Source organism: Topomyia yanbarensis, chromosome 3, assembly GCF_030247195.1.
Source record: "Topomyia yanbarensis strain Yona2022 chromosome 3, ASM3024719v1, whole genome shotgun sequence".
Taxonomy (NCBI): Eukaryota; Metazoa; Arthropoda; class Insecta; order Diptera; family Culicidae; genus Topomyia; species Topomyia yanbarensis.
In genome coordinates this window covers 300,893,982-300,912,028 of record NC_080672.1, presented here as the reverse complement: position 1 = coordinate 300,912,028, position 18,047 = coordinate 300,893,982, and the positions used below count along the sequence as shown (strand labels likewise).

The following is an 18,047-nucleotide window of genomic DNA, read 5'->3' as shown; positions in this document are numbered from 1 at the left end:
AAATCATTTCTACCAGTTCAAGCAAGTTTGTTATCATTGGAGACGTCACATTAAAACCGTCTTACATTATGCAATTATCTGGATTTAAATTGCCTAAATTTATATAATTTACAGCTATGCAATTTAAGTCATGTAATTTTCATATCGCACTTAACTTTCCGTTACAAAAGATGAGTGCTTTCTGTTTCAATTTTTCCATCAGGAATTTACCGATTTCTATTGAACAGTGTAGAATACAATTCAAACTCACCTCTCCATCTCCGCAATAAAGAACGCTCCGAACGCGAGCATGAAGGCACCGCCTAAGATGTAGGTACTTATCCGTGTTTTGTACCAGGATGCACCGACTACCTTCAACATGGTTCCTATTTTGGCTTTGGCTTGATTATTGAACACAATGAGGCGTGCGGCCTTTCCCTTTCCGAACTGCACTTGATAAACACGATTGAGCTAAATGGCACACACTTGCACTTGATTTTTCTTCTTTCTACTATCACTTAGATTCGAGAGGACGGATTCAAAAATTTGCACTGAACCGTTGGTGATGATGATGATGATGGCCACTACGTGTGCCGGTTTCGCGTCGGAAGAAGCGGGAGCTAGGCCTGGCAATAGTTGAGGTCGGCAATTACCAAGCCCAAGCCGTGGAACAGGTGCAGCAGAATTGTGGAGATTTCGAAATAAAAATAGCAAAATTGTAGGGTCAATCCGAGCTGGCCAGCCTCACAGCCGCAGGAGACGACGACGCTCTGGGCTGCCTTGGACGCCAATTTGTACGGGCTGGAGCTCCCTCCGGCTACTCTCATTGGTAAGCGGTTTCGGAGTGACACGGTTTGAAGCTGTGGAGCAAGCTGATGATGCCGGCTACACAAAATAGATGATCAGATGAAATCGGTGAGGGAACCAGAATGGCAATTTTTTGGGCTTCAGCTTTGAATCTTCGTGGGTGCTGGATTCGTGGGAAGACAGGAATAATCACAGATGGTTGTTCGCTATAGTTATCACACCCGGACCACGAGGATGAGATCACACCTGCACTCGTCAAGCAGAGTTGCTTCCTGTGGAAGAAGATAAGATCGATGAGTCAGAAAACATGGTTTCGATTCTCGTACAATTATAAATGGTAGATGTAGCTAGATTGGTATCATTGTAATGTGTTCTTGAATACTTGATTCACCGCCGAATTGGTGCAAGGATGACATTTTTTGCTTTGAAGGTTCAAACTACGTGGGGAAATAAAAATGAAAATCCAAGGATAAACACTTATTAGCATCTGCTATTATTACGGGACACCGTATTAGCTTACTTATTTAATTAAGATAACAGCGTAGGCAAATAATGTGTCATATGCACGAAAGTCTTGTTATGAGTCATGTACTGAACGGCTAAGTTTATAAATCCTAAGTTCTAGAAGATCAAAACTCGGAAACTTGATTTGGTAAGTAATCGCTTTATATGCAGATTTCCCTGGTAGGCGCTAAGGCTTAACAACCACATAACACATTTGCAACGGTATTAACCTACCTTGACGGTACTACCTTGCACCGAGCTATATTCGTTAAGCACCAAAATTATCACAAATGCAGACTAGTTAGACGCGCCTGAACTCCGCTTGTTTCAACTGATCGAGCACGCTTGCGCAATGTTACGAAAGCAAAACACTCCGTGTGACGACAACTTTCACAAATTTATGCACAGAAATAAGCAACACTGTAAGCCAAACAACACGACTTCCGTCCCGTCGTCGACGTCGTCGTAAAGGTGTACAGAAACGGTTCCTCAAACAAATGACGCAAGGTTTGCTATTAGGTGGGACTTATTGGCGAGCTGAGCTGATTCGCGTTTTCGCTGAACTGTTCACTAGCGCGGTTGGAAATGAACTGACTTGCGATGGCCGTAGGAGAGATCCCGAAAAGTCGCGAGTCGCGTGATGGAAACGTTGCCCACAAACACAACCAGAGAATGATCAGCTACTATGTGAATGCTGGGTGGTTGTTTGGATGGGAAGGAAGGGAAAAGATATCACCAATCTGGTGGAGTGAGAACGTAGCGAGTGGCGCCGGTATATGTTGAAGTACTCAAATGAATCAGTGTACAGACCTACACAGAGGATGTAACATATTCGTCTTTCTAATCTTACTGTTTATATAAAATAAATTACGTTCTCAAAATTCGGCATTGTTCCGTCAACATTTGATGGATTGCTAAAAAAACTGTGTTGCACATTTAATTACTAATTATGAAAATGTTCGTTATCTACCTTTGAACTTTTGGACATAGTGGTTCAAACATTGAACTCGCATCGTCCTGTTTACATGGACAATTTCCAATGTGGTAAATCTAGGTCAGCTTAGACTTAGACAATTGTTGAAGATTTTTTGCACGGATTTTGCCAATAAGACGGTTTTTGCATTCATTTAGTCCTTTTGAATGCAAAGACTAACAAGATTTTTGTAAAAATGGAAGAGACAGGTCACGAAGATTCCTTTTGGCCCACACGTACACAATAGAGGTATTTTTGAAATGGGTTTGACGGTTAGAGGCCAAATATTGATGTTTGTCGCCATTTTGAAAACCATGATCCAATCTTGGTTTTTGTTGGGAAAAGACTTGATGAGAATAAGGCTTCTGGTTTAGTATAAATCTCTAAAACCTGATTAAGGTTGATCAGAGAATGGTACGAAAATCGAAAGCGAAAAATGCAGTTTTTCCCACACCGTTTGCTAGAACCTCATGAAAATCAATCAACATATTGAAAGTATTGCTGATTGATTTTCCAAGCTGCATGTTTCGTTTTAAATTTTTGTACCATTCTGCGTACAACCTTAATCCCATATTAAATACCTTTAGACGGTTATGAACACTGCAGCAATCCTAGCCATAGTCGAAATTCTAAGAATTGTTTTTATAGTGAAGTGCAAACGCATTTTATTATATAAGAGTATGTCGTCAGGGTTGGGCATCTAATCCTAACTTAACGAAGTCATGGGTGTGTTTCGACTTCGTCTCTTCAGAAACCGACAGTAGCTTATTGCCGGAATAATTTGGCGCAGACTTGAGGCTTAATCCCAAAACTGAAACAAGATTTGTGTAACGAATCAAACGACTGGTCAAACGTGATGTCCTGTTGGAGTGGAAGTTCTGTAATGCCGATGAGACAAAGCGAAACCGAGACTTGTTTTGGTTTAATATGTGAATGTGAAAGAACTATGCTGTAGCGATCCCCAATATATTTTATAATAAATTCCGAGAAGTCGACTGTGACAAAATGTTTTACACTGACGGATCAAATCTCGATGGGTCCACTGGCTTCGGTATCTTCAATAATACTATCACCACTTCATCCAAGCTCAATGATCCCGCTTCAGTTTACGTCGCAGAGTTAGCTGCAATTCAGTACACCCTTGGGATCATCGACACTCTGCCCACAGATCACTACTTCATCACTTCGGATAGCCTCAGCTCTATCGAGGCTCTTCGTGCGATGAAGCCCAAAAAGCGATTCCCATATTTCCTGGGAAAGATACGTGAGTCCTTGTGTACGTTATCTGAAAAATCTTATCAGATTACCTTTGTTTGGGTCCCCTCTCATTGCTCTATCCCGGGCAATGGAAAGGCCGACTCATTAGCAAAGGTGGGCGCAATAGATGGTGACATATACGAAAGACCAATCTGCTTCAACTAATTTTTTAGAAGACACTCAACAGTTGGCATACCTCGTGAAGCAATGGTGAACTTGGACGATGGCTACATTCCATTATCCCAAAGGTATCAACGAAGCCTTGAATCAGGGGGAAGGATGTGGGTCGGGATTTTATTCGTGTTATGTCCCGACTTATGTCCAACTACGCGCTAGATGCCTACTTGCGGCGTATTGGGCTTGCGGAGAGTAGTCTGTGCGCTTGTGATGAGGGCTATCATGACATCGAGCACGTTGTCTGGGTATGCGCCGGGTATTTGGACGCCAGGTCATAGTGAAAGGATTCCCTTCGGGCCCGAGGTAGACCACCCAATGTGATATTCTGGCAAATCGCGATCTTCCCTATATGTCCCTTATTTATATATTCATAAAAACGATAAATATCCCAATTTAGCCCCTCTTTTTTATTTCTCGTTTTTAGAAGTTTCCTCCTGCCTTGTGGAACCGATCAGCTTCAGACTGCCACTATGTAACCGCCTTCGCCCTTACCTCTACTGAAACTGAAGCGAGAGCGACTCGAGGACCGATGACTTTTGAAGGATTCCCCGCTGGTCCGAGGAATACCATCCGCCAATCCGACCTACTAGACTGAGGCGCTAATTTGTTTCGCTGATCTCCCGTTTGCCCGGAAGTTGCAAGTTTTGCTCTTCTCTCCCGGTCACCATCTACGCCTTCTCTCCCCTGTCCTTGATACAACTGCTGCTACACTGATTTTGGAAATAAACCCCCCTCTGAATATATTGACCAAGCACAAGTTTCCGATAAAAAATCTAATTTGAATTTCGTATTCCTAGTTTTAAGATAGCTGTAATTTTTACTTTTTGTTAAAACTATTGTCCTCCATTTTGTAAATAGAAATGTATCCCTAGTTCCAAGACATCTGTGAAATTTCTCATGAAGATTTGTTCCCCCTTTTGTGTACCAAACTATATTGTTAGCTTTAAGATAACTGTAAAATATTTCGTAAAAAACTACTCCCCCTCTTGTATATCAAAATGAATTCCTTGTTTTAAAATTTTTCATAAAAAAAATCTTTTGCCCCCTCTTTTGTATTTCGAATCTTATTTCTAGTCTTAAGATTGCTGTAAATTTTTTCTCTTTTATAAAAAAAATACTTCAATATTGTAACCTCCTAGTTTTAAGATATCCAAAATGTAAAAACAAAATAATTTGGCACCGCCAAGCTAACGCATTTGTGCCTATCAAATAAACGAAATGAATAAAAAAAAAGCGGTACGCTATTTTCCTCCCGAAGGAATACACGCACTTCTTGACCTAGCTTCCAGCAAAATAATTTCGTGAAAAAACTTTCGGTTTTAATCACATCGCACAATGGTACGATTTAGAACAAAAGGTGGACTAAAGTCAAATCTTTGCCGTATCAGTTCAAATAGGACTGTTTTATGTAATTTTGGTACGCTTAAATCGATTTTGATATTAAAACATATTCAAAATAAACATTTACTATTCATTAGGGTGCCTCAAAAATATATATATTTCGGGGAAATTGTTTTTAAATTCCTAAGAAGCAGTAGCATAAAAAATCTGGCTCGAAAAATGTAACATACTCGCGTTGAAGCGAAGCGAAAAATCGAACACAACGCACCCTTATTCATCCTACCATTTGAGCATGCGTAGAGATAGCAGACACTGTTCTAACTAATGTGTTTAAATGGGTGAGATGAATGGAGGTGCTAAGATGAATTATGGCACAGTAACCCTATATTAATTTTCGTGTGCCAAATCGTGTAAAAAATTAGATACATTAGGGTGGTTCAAAAATAATGATTTGGTTGCGAAGGTTGGAAAAATTGTTCAAGGAAATTTTTGTGCACTGATTTTTTATTTTGGTCATAAAAATAGAAATTAACTTTACTTAATAAAAATAAACTCTTTTTCGCGATAATATCGCCTACCTTCAAGATATATCAATGCTACACAAATTCTGATCAAAATAGCCTTACCAAATAACTAGAACTCCACTGTGTTCACTCAATTTGACAGTTACTGCGTAAGTTAGCAAGAAATAGTTCCAGAAACATTTTATGGCATATTTCAATAGATTCAAAATATTTACTAATTTTTAAACATTTTGAATACTCTTACCATCTAAAAAACCATACTTCCCACTCGGCTCCTTACTCTTGATCACTAGTCAAACCTTCGTAAATCGTGCTCTCAATGCTATTTAAGAGTTGTGCATGTATTCGTGTTATTAGTCTAACTATAAAGTGAATATTCAAATTCAATATCATTAATAACCATGCGTCTCCATGCGTTCCGTCTTCCATTAATAACCATGCGTTCAGTTTTTTTTTTTAAATTTTGACTGCTTATGGCAAGTTTTCGAAAAATTGGCATAGACTCATTTTGAAGAGTAAATTAAAAGCTTTCGAATGATCATAGAGTGATCGCGGGCATGCGCGTTGTTGTTATTATCGCATTAGAAGTTCGAATTCAATTAACCCTCCGGCACTCACGCCGTTGTATTTTGTCCAACACCTTCCGAAATTCTAGCGAAATCTTCTTCCAGCACCAGCGGCTACACATTCGGGGAGCCATTCGCGCGAGTGCCGGAGGGTTAAAATTCATGACAAACAGTTATCTAAACAACAACTAAACCAAGTGACTTATTTTTGGCAATTTTATAATGCAATTTCATCACACGGATAATTTTGGTGAAGTAATGCAATGCAAAAAATCAATCGCTTCTTTGAAAAACGAAAATAACCGGATGTACTTCCTATGGTCAAATAATGCAAAAAACACTAGAGTTATGCTCTTTAAAAAGCTGTCAGAAATTCATTTTACGTTTAAATCACCTAAAATCTCGCAAAAATCGCTCTGATGGCTCAGCTGATACGAGAAAAATACTAGCAAGAATATTGCGTAACCTTCATACTTGAACTTAAGTCCGGGCTCATCCCACTGTGGCACCGACAATACAATAACAAGAGGAGCGAAAAACGAACATTCGATCTTCACAATTTTTTTTAATTGTTTGTATTTACATTCTCGTGTACTTGAACGGTTCCTTTTTCATCAAAAAATTTTCAATCCTTTGCAATGAATTTTCGTTTAAAATTTGGAACACCAAGAACTCAATTTTTTGGTCAACATGTTTATTTTGCAAGAAAAAAAATTTCTATTGGGAAACCGATCCGTTTAAGTGTACCACAATACAATTTTCTTCAATAAAATTGAAGGGCAAGTAGCGCATCCGAGTTGGCAAATAGCCTCCCGTTAGCCAGTAAATTGCCCTTTTTGACTGGGCTACAAAAGACTTTCACTAACAATGCCCAACAGACATTTCTCGAGTACTTTTTCAAATGGACGTAAGTAACATTGAGAGCCTCTCTTTGTTTACTTTCTCTTTCGTTTATTACGACGTCATTACAACATTTTGTTCTAATTTTCCAGTACATATCGAAAGCCGACGGTTTTTACTACAATATTATGCAAAGAGTAGAGTAGTAAATGTTGAAATGGCCGAGTAATGAACAGAAGAGAAAGACCTCAAAGAGAATCTCTCATTGTTACTTACGTCCATTTGAAAAAGTACTCGAGATTTCTTTCATTAGAAACAGACCCTCCGCTCAGAAATTACCTCAAGTAGAAAAGTAAATGGCGAGAGTACAATAAATTGAAACCACTAAATTTGGTCAAGTCATTCCACAATTGGTTGGATCTTTTTTTTCCAGTTTCTAATAAAAAAAATGATAATCATGTGATGTTTGCTTCGTTCGTTGCTTGGCATGAATCAATACATATTAGGCGTCTGTTTACCTGTCCTACAAAAGTTTGCTGCGCATCGGCGAAATCTGCAAAGCAGGGTCAAGTCACGAGCTGGCAGATCGAATACATTGGTGCTAATTGAAAACAGAAACATTTCGTCATACCGACTGGCCTCGTGTAGGGGAAGATGGGGTAAAACGCACCCTCTAAGGAAATACAATCATAACTCAGCTATAGAACATTAATTGGGAGTTAGTAAGTTAATGACATCGTTTAGCCAACATTTTTCTGTCTAATCACAATCTTAACGCTTTGCAAAATATTTAAAAAAATGAAAAGCGTTCAATTTTTCGAAATCATTCAAAATCACTCTGAAAAATATACTCAGTGAACACGCAAGTAGTTTTGGTTTCTGTCGAGATTGCACAAAAGTGTGCCAATAAGTAGCGTTAGGTTATGCAATTATTAGGATTCCAGAACGATTTTTCTGTTTTCGATTAAAAAACATCAAGATCAAAAAAGAGACATTTTGCCTCCGTTGGAGCAAAGATATTTTACCCGACGGAGCAAAGAGCAAATTTAGCAAAAAGTGACTTAATTTCATATATAGTGCGACAGAATAACGAACAACGGTAAAATAGAACTGGAATGCACTGGGAATAACAGTAAAAAACATTTGTAAGAGAGGAAAATCCTTGTTGCACGAATCACAATAATCACATGAGAAGAGCACGTTATTGTTTAATTAGCAGGCTGCTATTGATAAACGGTTGTCAAACTTTGACAGAGTATGTTTATTATGGCGGACTTCCGGCTGGTGTTATCCTTTTCTAGACATTTTCAACAATTTTCGCTATAAACAACAGGTGCATTTTGCCCCGGGGGTGCGTTTTACTCCATCTTTCCCTATCGATCGTTTAGTCAAGGCAACTAGTTTTGGCAGATGATATTTCTTCACAGCTATAGTTGAATGGGTAGTTGTTTGGTATTGTAGTTTTTTTCTTTTTTCGATGAATGTGGATAGTTGCGGCAATAATGCAATTGCACTCAAGGGATACTAGGATTTAGAAAAATGAAAGAAAGCGAAAACGATGACTTGTAAACTAATCAAACGTCTGGTTCTACGCTAATTTTACGAAAAAATGGAAGTTACAGACAAGTAGAATACAACACACAAGAAATCCGACTTTGAATGATTGCTAGTGACCTAGAGCTACAAATCCAAGCAGTTGTGGTCACATTTTGGAAAAAAAATCACCTTTTTACATTCATCGCCATATACGTTGAATTTGGGATTTGCTGCGTGTTCGTGCTTATCACCGTGTAATTCTGGAACCGGAAGTCAGATCACTTAGAAATTCAACAGCAGCCAATGGGAACGTACCTTTCTTTTGAGACCAAGTTTGTAAAAATCGGCAAAGAATTCGCTGAGAAATAGGTATGACATTAACGTAGAGACTTGGTAAGTTCCCCGGGGCATTAAGAACCATAATAGGTGGCCAATGTGGTCAAAGCGACTTCGGTGGTCATCAATGATCTAGACACGCAAATCCTAGCAATGTTGCACACATTTTAATATGTATTGCATCATTTGGACATCATGGTGGTACCAATGTATGTATGAATTTGCAGTGTGATCGTACTCTTCAATCTGTAACTCTGGAACCGGAAATCGGATCAATAAAAAAAATCAATAACGACCGATGGAAAGGTAGTACCTTTCATTTGAGACTAAGTTTGTACAAATTGGTCCAGCCATCTCTGAGAAAATTGTTTGTCACATGCACATGTACATACATACATACACACACATACACATACAGTCCTTTTACGATCTCGACGAACTGAGTCGAATGGTATAAGATATTCGGCCCTACGGGCCTCGGTTGAAAAGTCGAAATTCCGACCGATTGCATAACCTTTCTATATGAGAAACACAATACTCTAAAAAACTGACTTTTTCTATGTTTTACAAAAATACTCATAACTTCTATATTTTTATTTAGATTCCAATGAACAACCGCTCATTATTTTCGTAATTGATCATATTTCAATACCTACGAATAAAAAATATTTAATAAATCGTTCTTCTTTGAGTAATTTACCGTCAAATAAAAAAAATCCAAAATTTTGCAAGAAATAGCAATTATTTTTTAATTAATTACTGAATAGAGATCTAATTGTAATAGTGATCAAAAAATGTTCTAGGAATAATTGATAGGTCTTGTAATTGTCGATCAAATGATATTTAAATCATTAAAATTGGTAGAGTACAACTGGAGATATTTGTGATGATGTGAAGGGCCAATTTTTTAAAATACAAAAACGGATTTTTTCGCAGTATCTCAAAATCTGTTCCATACAGAATTTTTTCAATCACATTTTCGTTTTCAGCGGGCCATTTTACTACGGAAATGATAAAAATATTGTTAGGATACAAATCACTGTAAACTAGTGTTATAGCAGGCATTTTTTAAATTTTAATGGCAATGGCAAACACTTCAATCGAAGCGAGCGATTACTTTTAAATTTGTCGCAACATGATGCGTGGAAAAGGGGGGGGGGAGCTTGGATAATTCAGTTATCAAATATTAGTTATCACTGACGAACTTCGCTGTCCGCTGCTACATAGATGTATTACGCAGAAAATAGGCTTTGCATATAGCATGTTATAATACTTTCAACTTTCAATAGAAATGATATGTCGGCATTTGCAAAACGATTGTTTATAGTCAATTTTCTCACATGGTGTAGGTGTTTGGAAAATTGAGCACAAATAGCAAGGCACTAGTTACGCAAACAGGAACTCCCTGATGTTTATTGCTGCCGCTGGCCCTTACCAGCAGTTCGAGTTCCATCCGTCGGAATAGAGTAATTGGAAAATCGTTCAACGTCAGGTTATCCGACGTGCTCGCGCAAACCAACAAATATTTTAATTGATCGATTGATGGTGGTAATAAATTCTCGGCGGCCGATCTGTTTTGTTTGCGGCACGGACAAAGTGCAGAAATCTGAAGTGCCTCATTCAAACGTGCAATGTGCGGTGGAAAGTTTTCCGATATTAATCAAGGTCAGACACTTGAGAAAATATTTTTTTTACGATTAAACGGATATATACTGGTCACGTCGTAAGGTAGTAAAACATTGCTTGGAAACCGTACAATTTTACTCGGACCGCTGAAGCCCATAATCATAAAAAGGCTTTATTTGACGAATGATACAGATAGAATTGCAATAAACGAAAATGAATGCAATTGACTATTTAAAAATAAAATTCTTTAAAAAGGAATACAGTCCTGTCGGAGAGTTCTCGCAAGGTAATCTGACGCCTACCCATTTGTCTTTTTAAAAGACTCATGGAAAACTACAATTCAACTCACCTCCGCAAGTTAGCCCATTCACTTCCGGGAGATAGAGTTGCTCCCGTACGGTGGCCAGCAATGTAGAGAATCGGCAGAATCCAACTAACGCGTACAAACTATCTTTTATTTCCCGTCGTCAGGAAGCGGCTCCCGAGCAGTCGTGTCAACCCATCGAAAAATGGAGGCTGTAGAAGCACCGTGTAGTTGATGCTTGCTGCTCGCGTCAGGTGCTTGCTTGGTTGTTGTTTGGTGAAGAGGCGCTGGAAATGTAGACAGAAAATGAGAAATGTAATAAATGCATAAATACGTTTCGGGTTTTCGACTCCACATTAATTAAAAATTAACAGAATTTTTGAGTGATGCGTCAGGTCATCGTTTATGTATTACGTTGATAGTACTGTTTTGAAATTGTGGATAACTATTACAAATTTAATGGTTCTTATTAAAATGCAAACGGAAAGGTCCGAACTAATCTGATTTTAATTACGTTTTACAACTACCAAATGCTTTGTTTTACATTGCTTACAAAAGAAATGTATAGGATTCGCTCAAACTTGAAAACATTTTTTCCTTAAATTTCAAGCAAGTCTCACGAGGAAATTTTGAATTAACATGAATCATTCTAGGATGGATTTGGATGATACCTTCAAACTAGTAATTCAAAATCAATAAAATTTCCAAATAAATTCCCGTATCATATCAACATTGGGGATAATCAATTTTTTTAAATATTTTCGAAATCATGCAAGAAAAGATTTTCCAGCAAAAATTGAAACCAACATAGACCCAATCTATCTACCAAAGTTATACGCATATTTAAACGCCTATTTTTGTACACTGAAATTTGAAGGTTGAAATGATATACACTTTCTTACTGTCTGAGTCGATTCCACTACCACGTAGTAACAGGCAGTGGCGCTTTAGTTTACAACTTTCTGCACATTTTGATGACGACTCGTGTCTGCATGCGGCAGCCTTTCATTCAGCAAAATTGGCGTGAAAGTCATAACATTAGTCAATATCAAATTCGCATCAAGAAACCCCGACAACAGTAGCCTGGATTCACGATCTCAGTTGGGTTTCGAGTAGCACGCGACAGCCAGAATAACTGTTTGTTTGCACACGTTCCGGCCCTGGAGCCATTCTTGGATATACGTATGTACGAACTTTGACAGTCCAGACCAGTGATTCTCAACCTGGGGTTCGCGGACCCCTAGTCGTTGCTGGAGGTCCGCGAGGAAAAATATTTTTTCCGAGTGGATATTGAAATTTTAAGTTTCCTAACACACTAAAAATGATATATTGATAGCATACAAAATCGATGTTATACCGTGGGGGTCCGCAACAACACAGGGTGATTTCTAAGGAGTCCGTGGTACGAAAAAGGTTGAGAACCGCTGGTCCAGACGATATATAAGTTGCCTTGTGGTGACCACTGCCCAGCTGGACATTGGAGCCAGTGAGTTCTTATCTTTTGTTTATTTTAAGACGCTCGTGTGTTACTAATTCAGACATTTTGCGGTAGGTAGGTAGGTAGCCGGATTGGTTCCAGTCATACACACATCTGGTATTTGTTGTTTACGATGTGTAGAAATTTGAGCATTGTTTGCAGTTTCGGCGTTGCAGCATAATGGTTTCTGGCGTTACGTCCAACCCATTAGACCCCAATGTTGCATTTTCGCAATTGAAGCCCACACGGTAAAGGAAAAAGTAAACAGGCATAAAGCAATAATTGAATTACATCTAAAGTATAGTATTTTGATAGTACATTTTTTAGTGAATGAAACAAGCATTAGTTTATAAAAATATATTCAGATTTTTTTTTATTTTCTTGGCTTGGCTTGGCTTCTACACACGAAAGTCCAATACAGCAACAAAAATCGCAAAACTCAAAAAATGTCCATGACGCTTGCAATCAGTCATTAAAGCTAAAAGAAACCGCAATGTTTTTGAATTTATTGTGGACAGATCTGCTGAAACTGAATCTCTCTTAGGCAGTGTTGCTACTGTTAAAATGAAGACTAACAATGATTTATTTTAAATAATAGGGGAGACTGAGGAGACTTGATCCCCGGGGAGACTTGATCCCATCATTGTAACTCAAAGCCGGATCAGAATACATTAATCGAATATACTATAAAGTTGCGTAGTTTTATCTAAACATAAATTTCATTAACACAGAAAAAAGAAATTGGACTTTTGTGTAACCGAATTTTTACCGATTTAAAAAAAAGTCTCAGAAGAACTGAAGATTTATTTTTCAAATTTTCAAACTTTTATAAAATTGATAAAATCACCCACTACATACTCTACTTTCGGATACAGAATTACATGAGAATGTCAATTATATGAATACGTAATGATTGAGCTGATTCTTTTGTTCAACTATATTTTTACTCAAGTTTGCTGAAATAGATGCTATGGGTTCACTTGATCCCTTCAAATTCGTGGAGATTTGATCCCCTTCGCCATACTTCATACACACCACTGAAAATAACCAAATTGACACCAGAACAATTGAAGTCATTGTTGTCATAAAAAAATGTCAAAAATGAACGCTTCATCGTAAAGAAACATAACTGTAATTGTTTACTACAGTATACGTAGCAACCATTCATCCCGCATTTGACGTTCCTCAACCATAATAAAGACAGCTTACAAATAATTGCACGGAGATTTGGGGAATTCGTAAAAAAAATCAGGTGAGAGATGCGTAATATGTAGTAACAAAAATAGTAATATGTAATCACAACAATTTAATCAATACTACAATCCATTTATAAAATTGAATGGAAAAATGTGCCCGTTTTTGCCCTATTAAGAAGGGTACCACATTATTACTACAAAAATTTCATTATTTCAGCTTCTTTGATTTGTTATTAAGGTCCATTTTTTATTTCAAATATAGAGGCTTTAACGTTAAGGTCATTCGCCTCTTATTAAGAGAAAATATAATAACAAAATTGTCTTGAGAATGGTGAAAATCTTCCGTTTTAGCGCAGCAAAATCTCTAATCGAGTACCCCCATTATCGCAATACCATTTGAGTCAATGCGTTGAGCAAAGATGGCAGACGCTGCTCTAACCAAAGGCTTCAAATGGGTAGGATGATAGTAGAAACAGGGCAAAAATAGGCTTATTACCCTACATGCTCTTTTAAACACGTTTTCATAAAGGAATCAAGTGTCCCCAAATTAGGGATCGAGTCTCCACTAATCTAAGAATTTTACATTTTTTTGTTGTTTTCCAGAAATGCTCATAGCTCATGTCCAGTATAATATTTCCATGTAATTTTTTATGATTATTAGTCATCCCTAGAAACAATATAAAACTACAAAAAATACATAGTTTTTTATCATTCCACGGAGTTGAACTGAAAAATAAAAAAGGGGATCAAGTCTCCTCAGTCTCCCCTAACATTGCGAATTTTCAAAGTTATGTGTTTTTTTATGCGGTACGTATCCCCCGCATAAAAAAACTTCAGTGTATTTCTGTCAATGAAATAGTTATAATTGTCGAACCCACAACAATCATCACAAGCACTTAATTTCAACCACTACTGTAAGCACCGCATCTAATTTTTGCACTATCAATTGTAGCTCGTTGATCGAACAACCAGCTTGTGGACTGTGTAGTTGGAACTAGAGATGGTCGGGTTTCAATTCCAACTCCCAACTCGAACCCGAGAGCTTGAAAATGTAAAGACCCGAACCCGACCTGAGCCCGAAGTTATAAAATATGAAAAACCAAAACCCGACCTCATTCAAAATTAAAAAAACCCGAACCCGAGAATTTTAAAATTTGAAAAGCTGAACCCGATTGCTTAAAGAGTTGATTGCTTTTCGGGTGAACATTTTTTTTCCAATTTTCGAAAAACTGACAGCGATAAAAAGACAGTGAAAACAATATACTCTAAACTACTCTTACCTAAAATTTCAAGAGAAGATACCTAATGGGTTATTTTCTACAGCGTCTCTTTCCGTGATGCAATTTGATGTTGGACACCCTTTAGTAAGAATCTAATTTAAGATTAGCTTGAATAGAAAAAAAAATATGCAAACCAGAGTGCTTGACACAGGTGCCCAAGCACCCGAACGTATTCCGATGATTATCGCGAGCAGGCATTGTAATTCTCTCTCACTCACGCGAGAAGAAGCTTATCCGATGTCCAACTTTTCCGAGATAAGATGAGTCGCAAAATTCTCCGTCTCCACAAATAGCGTGAGAATAATTTTCCGGATAAAATTTATTTGGATTTTTCCTTCTCACTGGAGAATGTCAAAATATACATTTAATTTCAAAGAAAAGCGGCAAAGAAGTAGGATAGACTTGGTTTTTCGTGTTTTGGAATAACGACAGCAAGGCAGCGAGCGCAAAAAAGGATACCGTGCTAAACTTATTCGCTCAATCTCCGGCGGTTTTATTTATCCGGAGAAATAACACGTTGTATTTATCCCGAGAAGTTGTGTGAGTGCCAATAACTTTTCGTGTGAAAATGTGAGTTTTTATTGTCACAGTAGCAAATTATCCGGACACATAGCGATAAATGCAATGCCTGATCGCGAGTGCTTGACTAGTGCTTGCTCGGAAAAGGCGGACATGAGTTCGCTTCGATCTCGTTCTTATTAAAAGGTTTCGGAGCAGCAGTAAATTGAAGATCCGAATTTCAAGAGAGTAAATGCCAAATAGATCTAAAGCTGCTCATAGTTTAGATGCATGTCCATCACAGTTAATAAAATCTGGTGAAGTCGTTTCTTGTCCTTATAAAGCGTCGCTAATTTATTTCAAGTTCTACTTGGTCATCACTGAAGGCTTTATTATATCGATATAAACTGATATTTGACATAATAACATCTTTTTTCGAGACTTTTTTCTCTTTTGTTGTGAGCAGATATGTTATCCTGGTCGGTTGAGTTTACGCGAGTACCGTTGTCTTATTCCTGAATATTCTATTGGCAATCAGAAAATGGATAATATGCCAAAGTATTTACAGCTAATATCATCATCTAATCTAAGTCGCAAATTTGTTTACGGAAACAAAAAAATGATACTCGCTTCGGCAACGCTGCTATCGGATACGAGATTTTAGAAACATCATTTTGAAAGCACTATATAATAGGGTGTGTCAACAACTTGTATGCTGTCGCAGATTCAATCGATTGGGACACGGTTCCCACGACCACATGAGGAATTTCGGAAACGTCACCCTGCTCGAAACCGACACTAATATATAATCCACTCAAAAGTAAATGGCGGTAGGTAACGTATGCGGAATAAAATTTGGACGAAATTCAAAAGGCAATATTTTTGTAGAAAACCCTTTATTAAATGTTCTCTCTATATGAAAATATTTGTCAACTTATTAACTTAATGTGGTATAAAAATTGAGTCCATTCGAAAAGTTTTATGACAGTTTGCAGAAACTTATTGCAAAGGAGTCGAAAAAATTGATGTTGGCATATTCTTAATCTCTTACTTAATTTTAATTATCGTGTTTGTTAGTTTTAGGTTAAAAAATTAAAGGGTTGTGTACAGGACACGACCACGGTGACATTAAAAATATAGCTTTTTTATCTATCACACATATCGACACACGTTCTTGTTCACTCGCCTGTTTTCATATGTTACAATTTGCTATATACCCTCCCCATTAAAACATAATTTATTGAAGGTCTTTTAACGGTAATCTATTAATTAATCAAGTATCTCACTAGGTGATTGGCATTATTTGGCTGATCCATCTAGTAAAAATAGGCTGGTCTGTCCAGAAAATATATTCAAAAGAAAAGTTCCATATTGAGAGCTGTGATGAGGAAACCCACGCCCGCCAACGGAAATATACAGATTCTCCATAAAATATGAAATTTCATTTTCCATTGAAATTTTCAATAATGTACTAATAAACTTAAGTAAACAATCTTAAGTGTAAGTATTTCTTGATCGATTAGTGGTGGAAAAATGAAATTATTTGATAAATTACATTGTTATGCAACGTTCGCACTACCAGTTAAAACGGGTTTTTATGCTATCTTGGTGACATTTTTCTTGTTGCTAATTATTAAAACGTGTTATAACTCTGTAGTGTAAACGTTGTATTATTAAACCAATTCTGCAGCGTTTTATGTTATATAGGTGTTTTATGTGGTAATAGGACTGACATAATTATATCTTCAGTACAGCGGTTTGTTTCATAATTTAAAACAGATTTATTTTAAAATTTAAATTAGTATACCCAACCGTATTTGTTGTATACCTTAAAACGCAATTAGAACTGTGTTTTAAATACATAGGGTAGGACAGATATTCTGACTGGTTAAACTGGGAAAACAATTTTAAGTCCAGTAACGCTTAAGACATGGCTTGAATTTGAATCGAAAAAGAACACCCGCTTCAACTGCTGCTGGGAGGGTAAGTTCTGTTTTAAAATTTTCCGTTGTTTGCAGTACGAAACAAAAGTGTTTGAAATTAGAAAACAAAAAGTTCTGCTGGGAATGTGATTGTTTCCGATGCAATTACACTCAGATTTTTCACGCAGGGGATACAGGCCGTGTAAATGAAAACCGCGTAAATTTAAAAAAAAAACGCGTTAATGAAAACCGCGTAAATTTCAAAATCCGCGTAAAAAAACTGAGTGTACTCTCCTATATAAAATACTACGCTGCTGAATAGTGCAATAACTACAGAAGCACGTTGTCAGATGGCTTACTGATAAAAAACATATAACCGAAATATGAAACATGAAAACCAATTGGCTCTTTACCCTACGCAGCTACAAAGCGCCGTAAACATGGATTAACAAGTTACAACGCACACGCATGCATAAAAACAAATATGTGGCGAGATGGATCAACTATGGTCTTAGCTGGCAACAACCCAAAAAAAATAAATAAATAAATAAATATATTTTTTTCAAACGCAACACTCTTAAGCAGCACACACCGTATTGAATTAAATCCAAACCACCCCGCCCACCCACTTTGCAAATCATTCTGTGACACCATGCTGGTACCCGACAAATCCGCACACGGCCACCGCTGCCGAAAATGCATAGCGTCTACCGCTTATTGTAGTGCCCAGACGCTGCAGCCATGATCTTACCCGTTCGACATAAGAACAAAAATTGATTCAAACGGGTACGCGTCACCTTTATTTATAAACTAACCGTATATGGTTTAGTCACTTAGGTGCGAGTGTGTGCAAATGCCAACGTTACCGAAAATCGATAGCGCTTATTGCATCGCCCGGAGACGA

General features: G+C 37.5%; 1 protein-coding gene across 2 annotated transcripts in view; it reads right to left on the bottom strand.

Annotated features, from left to right (window-relative positions):
- LOC131688438 (putative phospholipase B-like lamina ancestor) overlaps positions 1-18,047 on the bottom strand; it is a 59,008-nt gene that overhangs the window by 15,526 nt on the left and 25,435 nt on the right. The window contains exons 2-3 of one of the 2 annotated variants that reach the window (XM_058972666.1): positions 10,816-11,057; positions 251-1,058 (exon numbers count right to left, since the gene is read on the bottom strand). In XM_058972666.1, coding sequence (XP_058828649.1) covers positions 251-360 — 110 coding nt within the window. In that variant the 5' untranslated portion in view covers positions 361-1,058; positions 10,816-11,057. Of the gene's footprint in view, positions 1-250; positions 1,059-1,524; positions 1,886-10,815; positions 11,058-18,047 lie in introns of those variants that run through there. The other variant, XM_058972667.1, reaches the window with a different exon arrangement.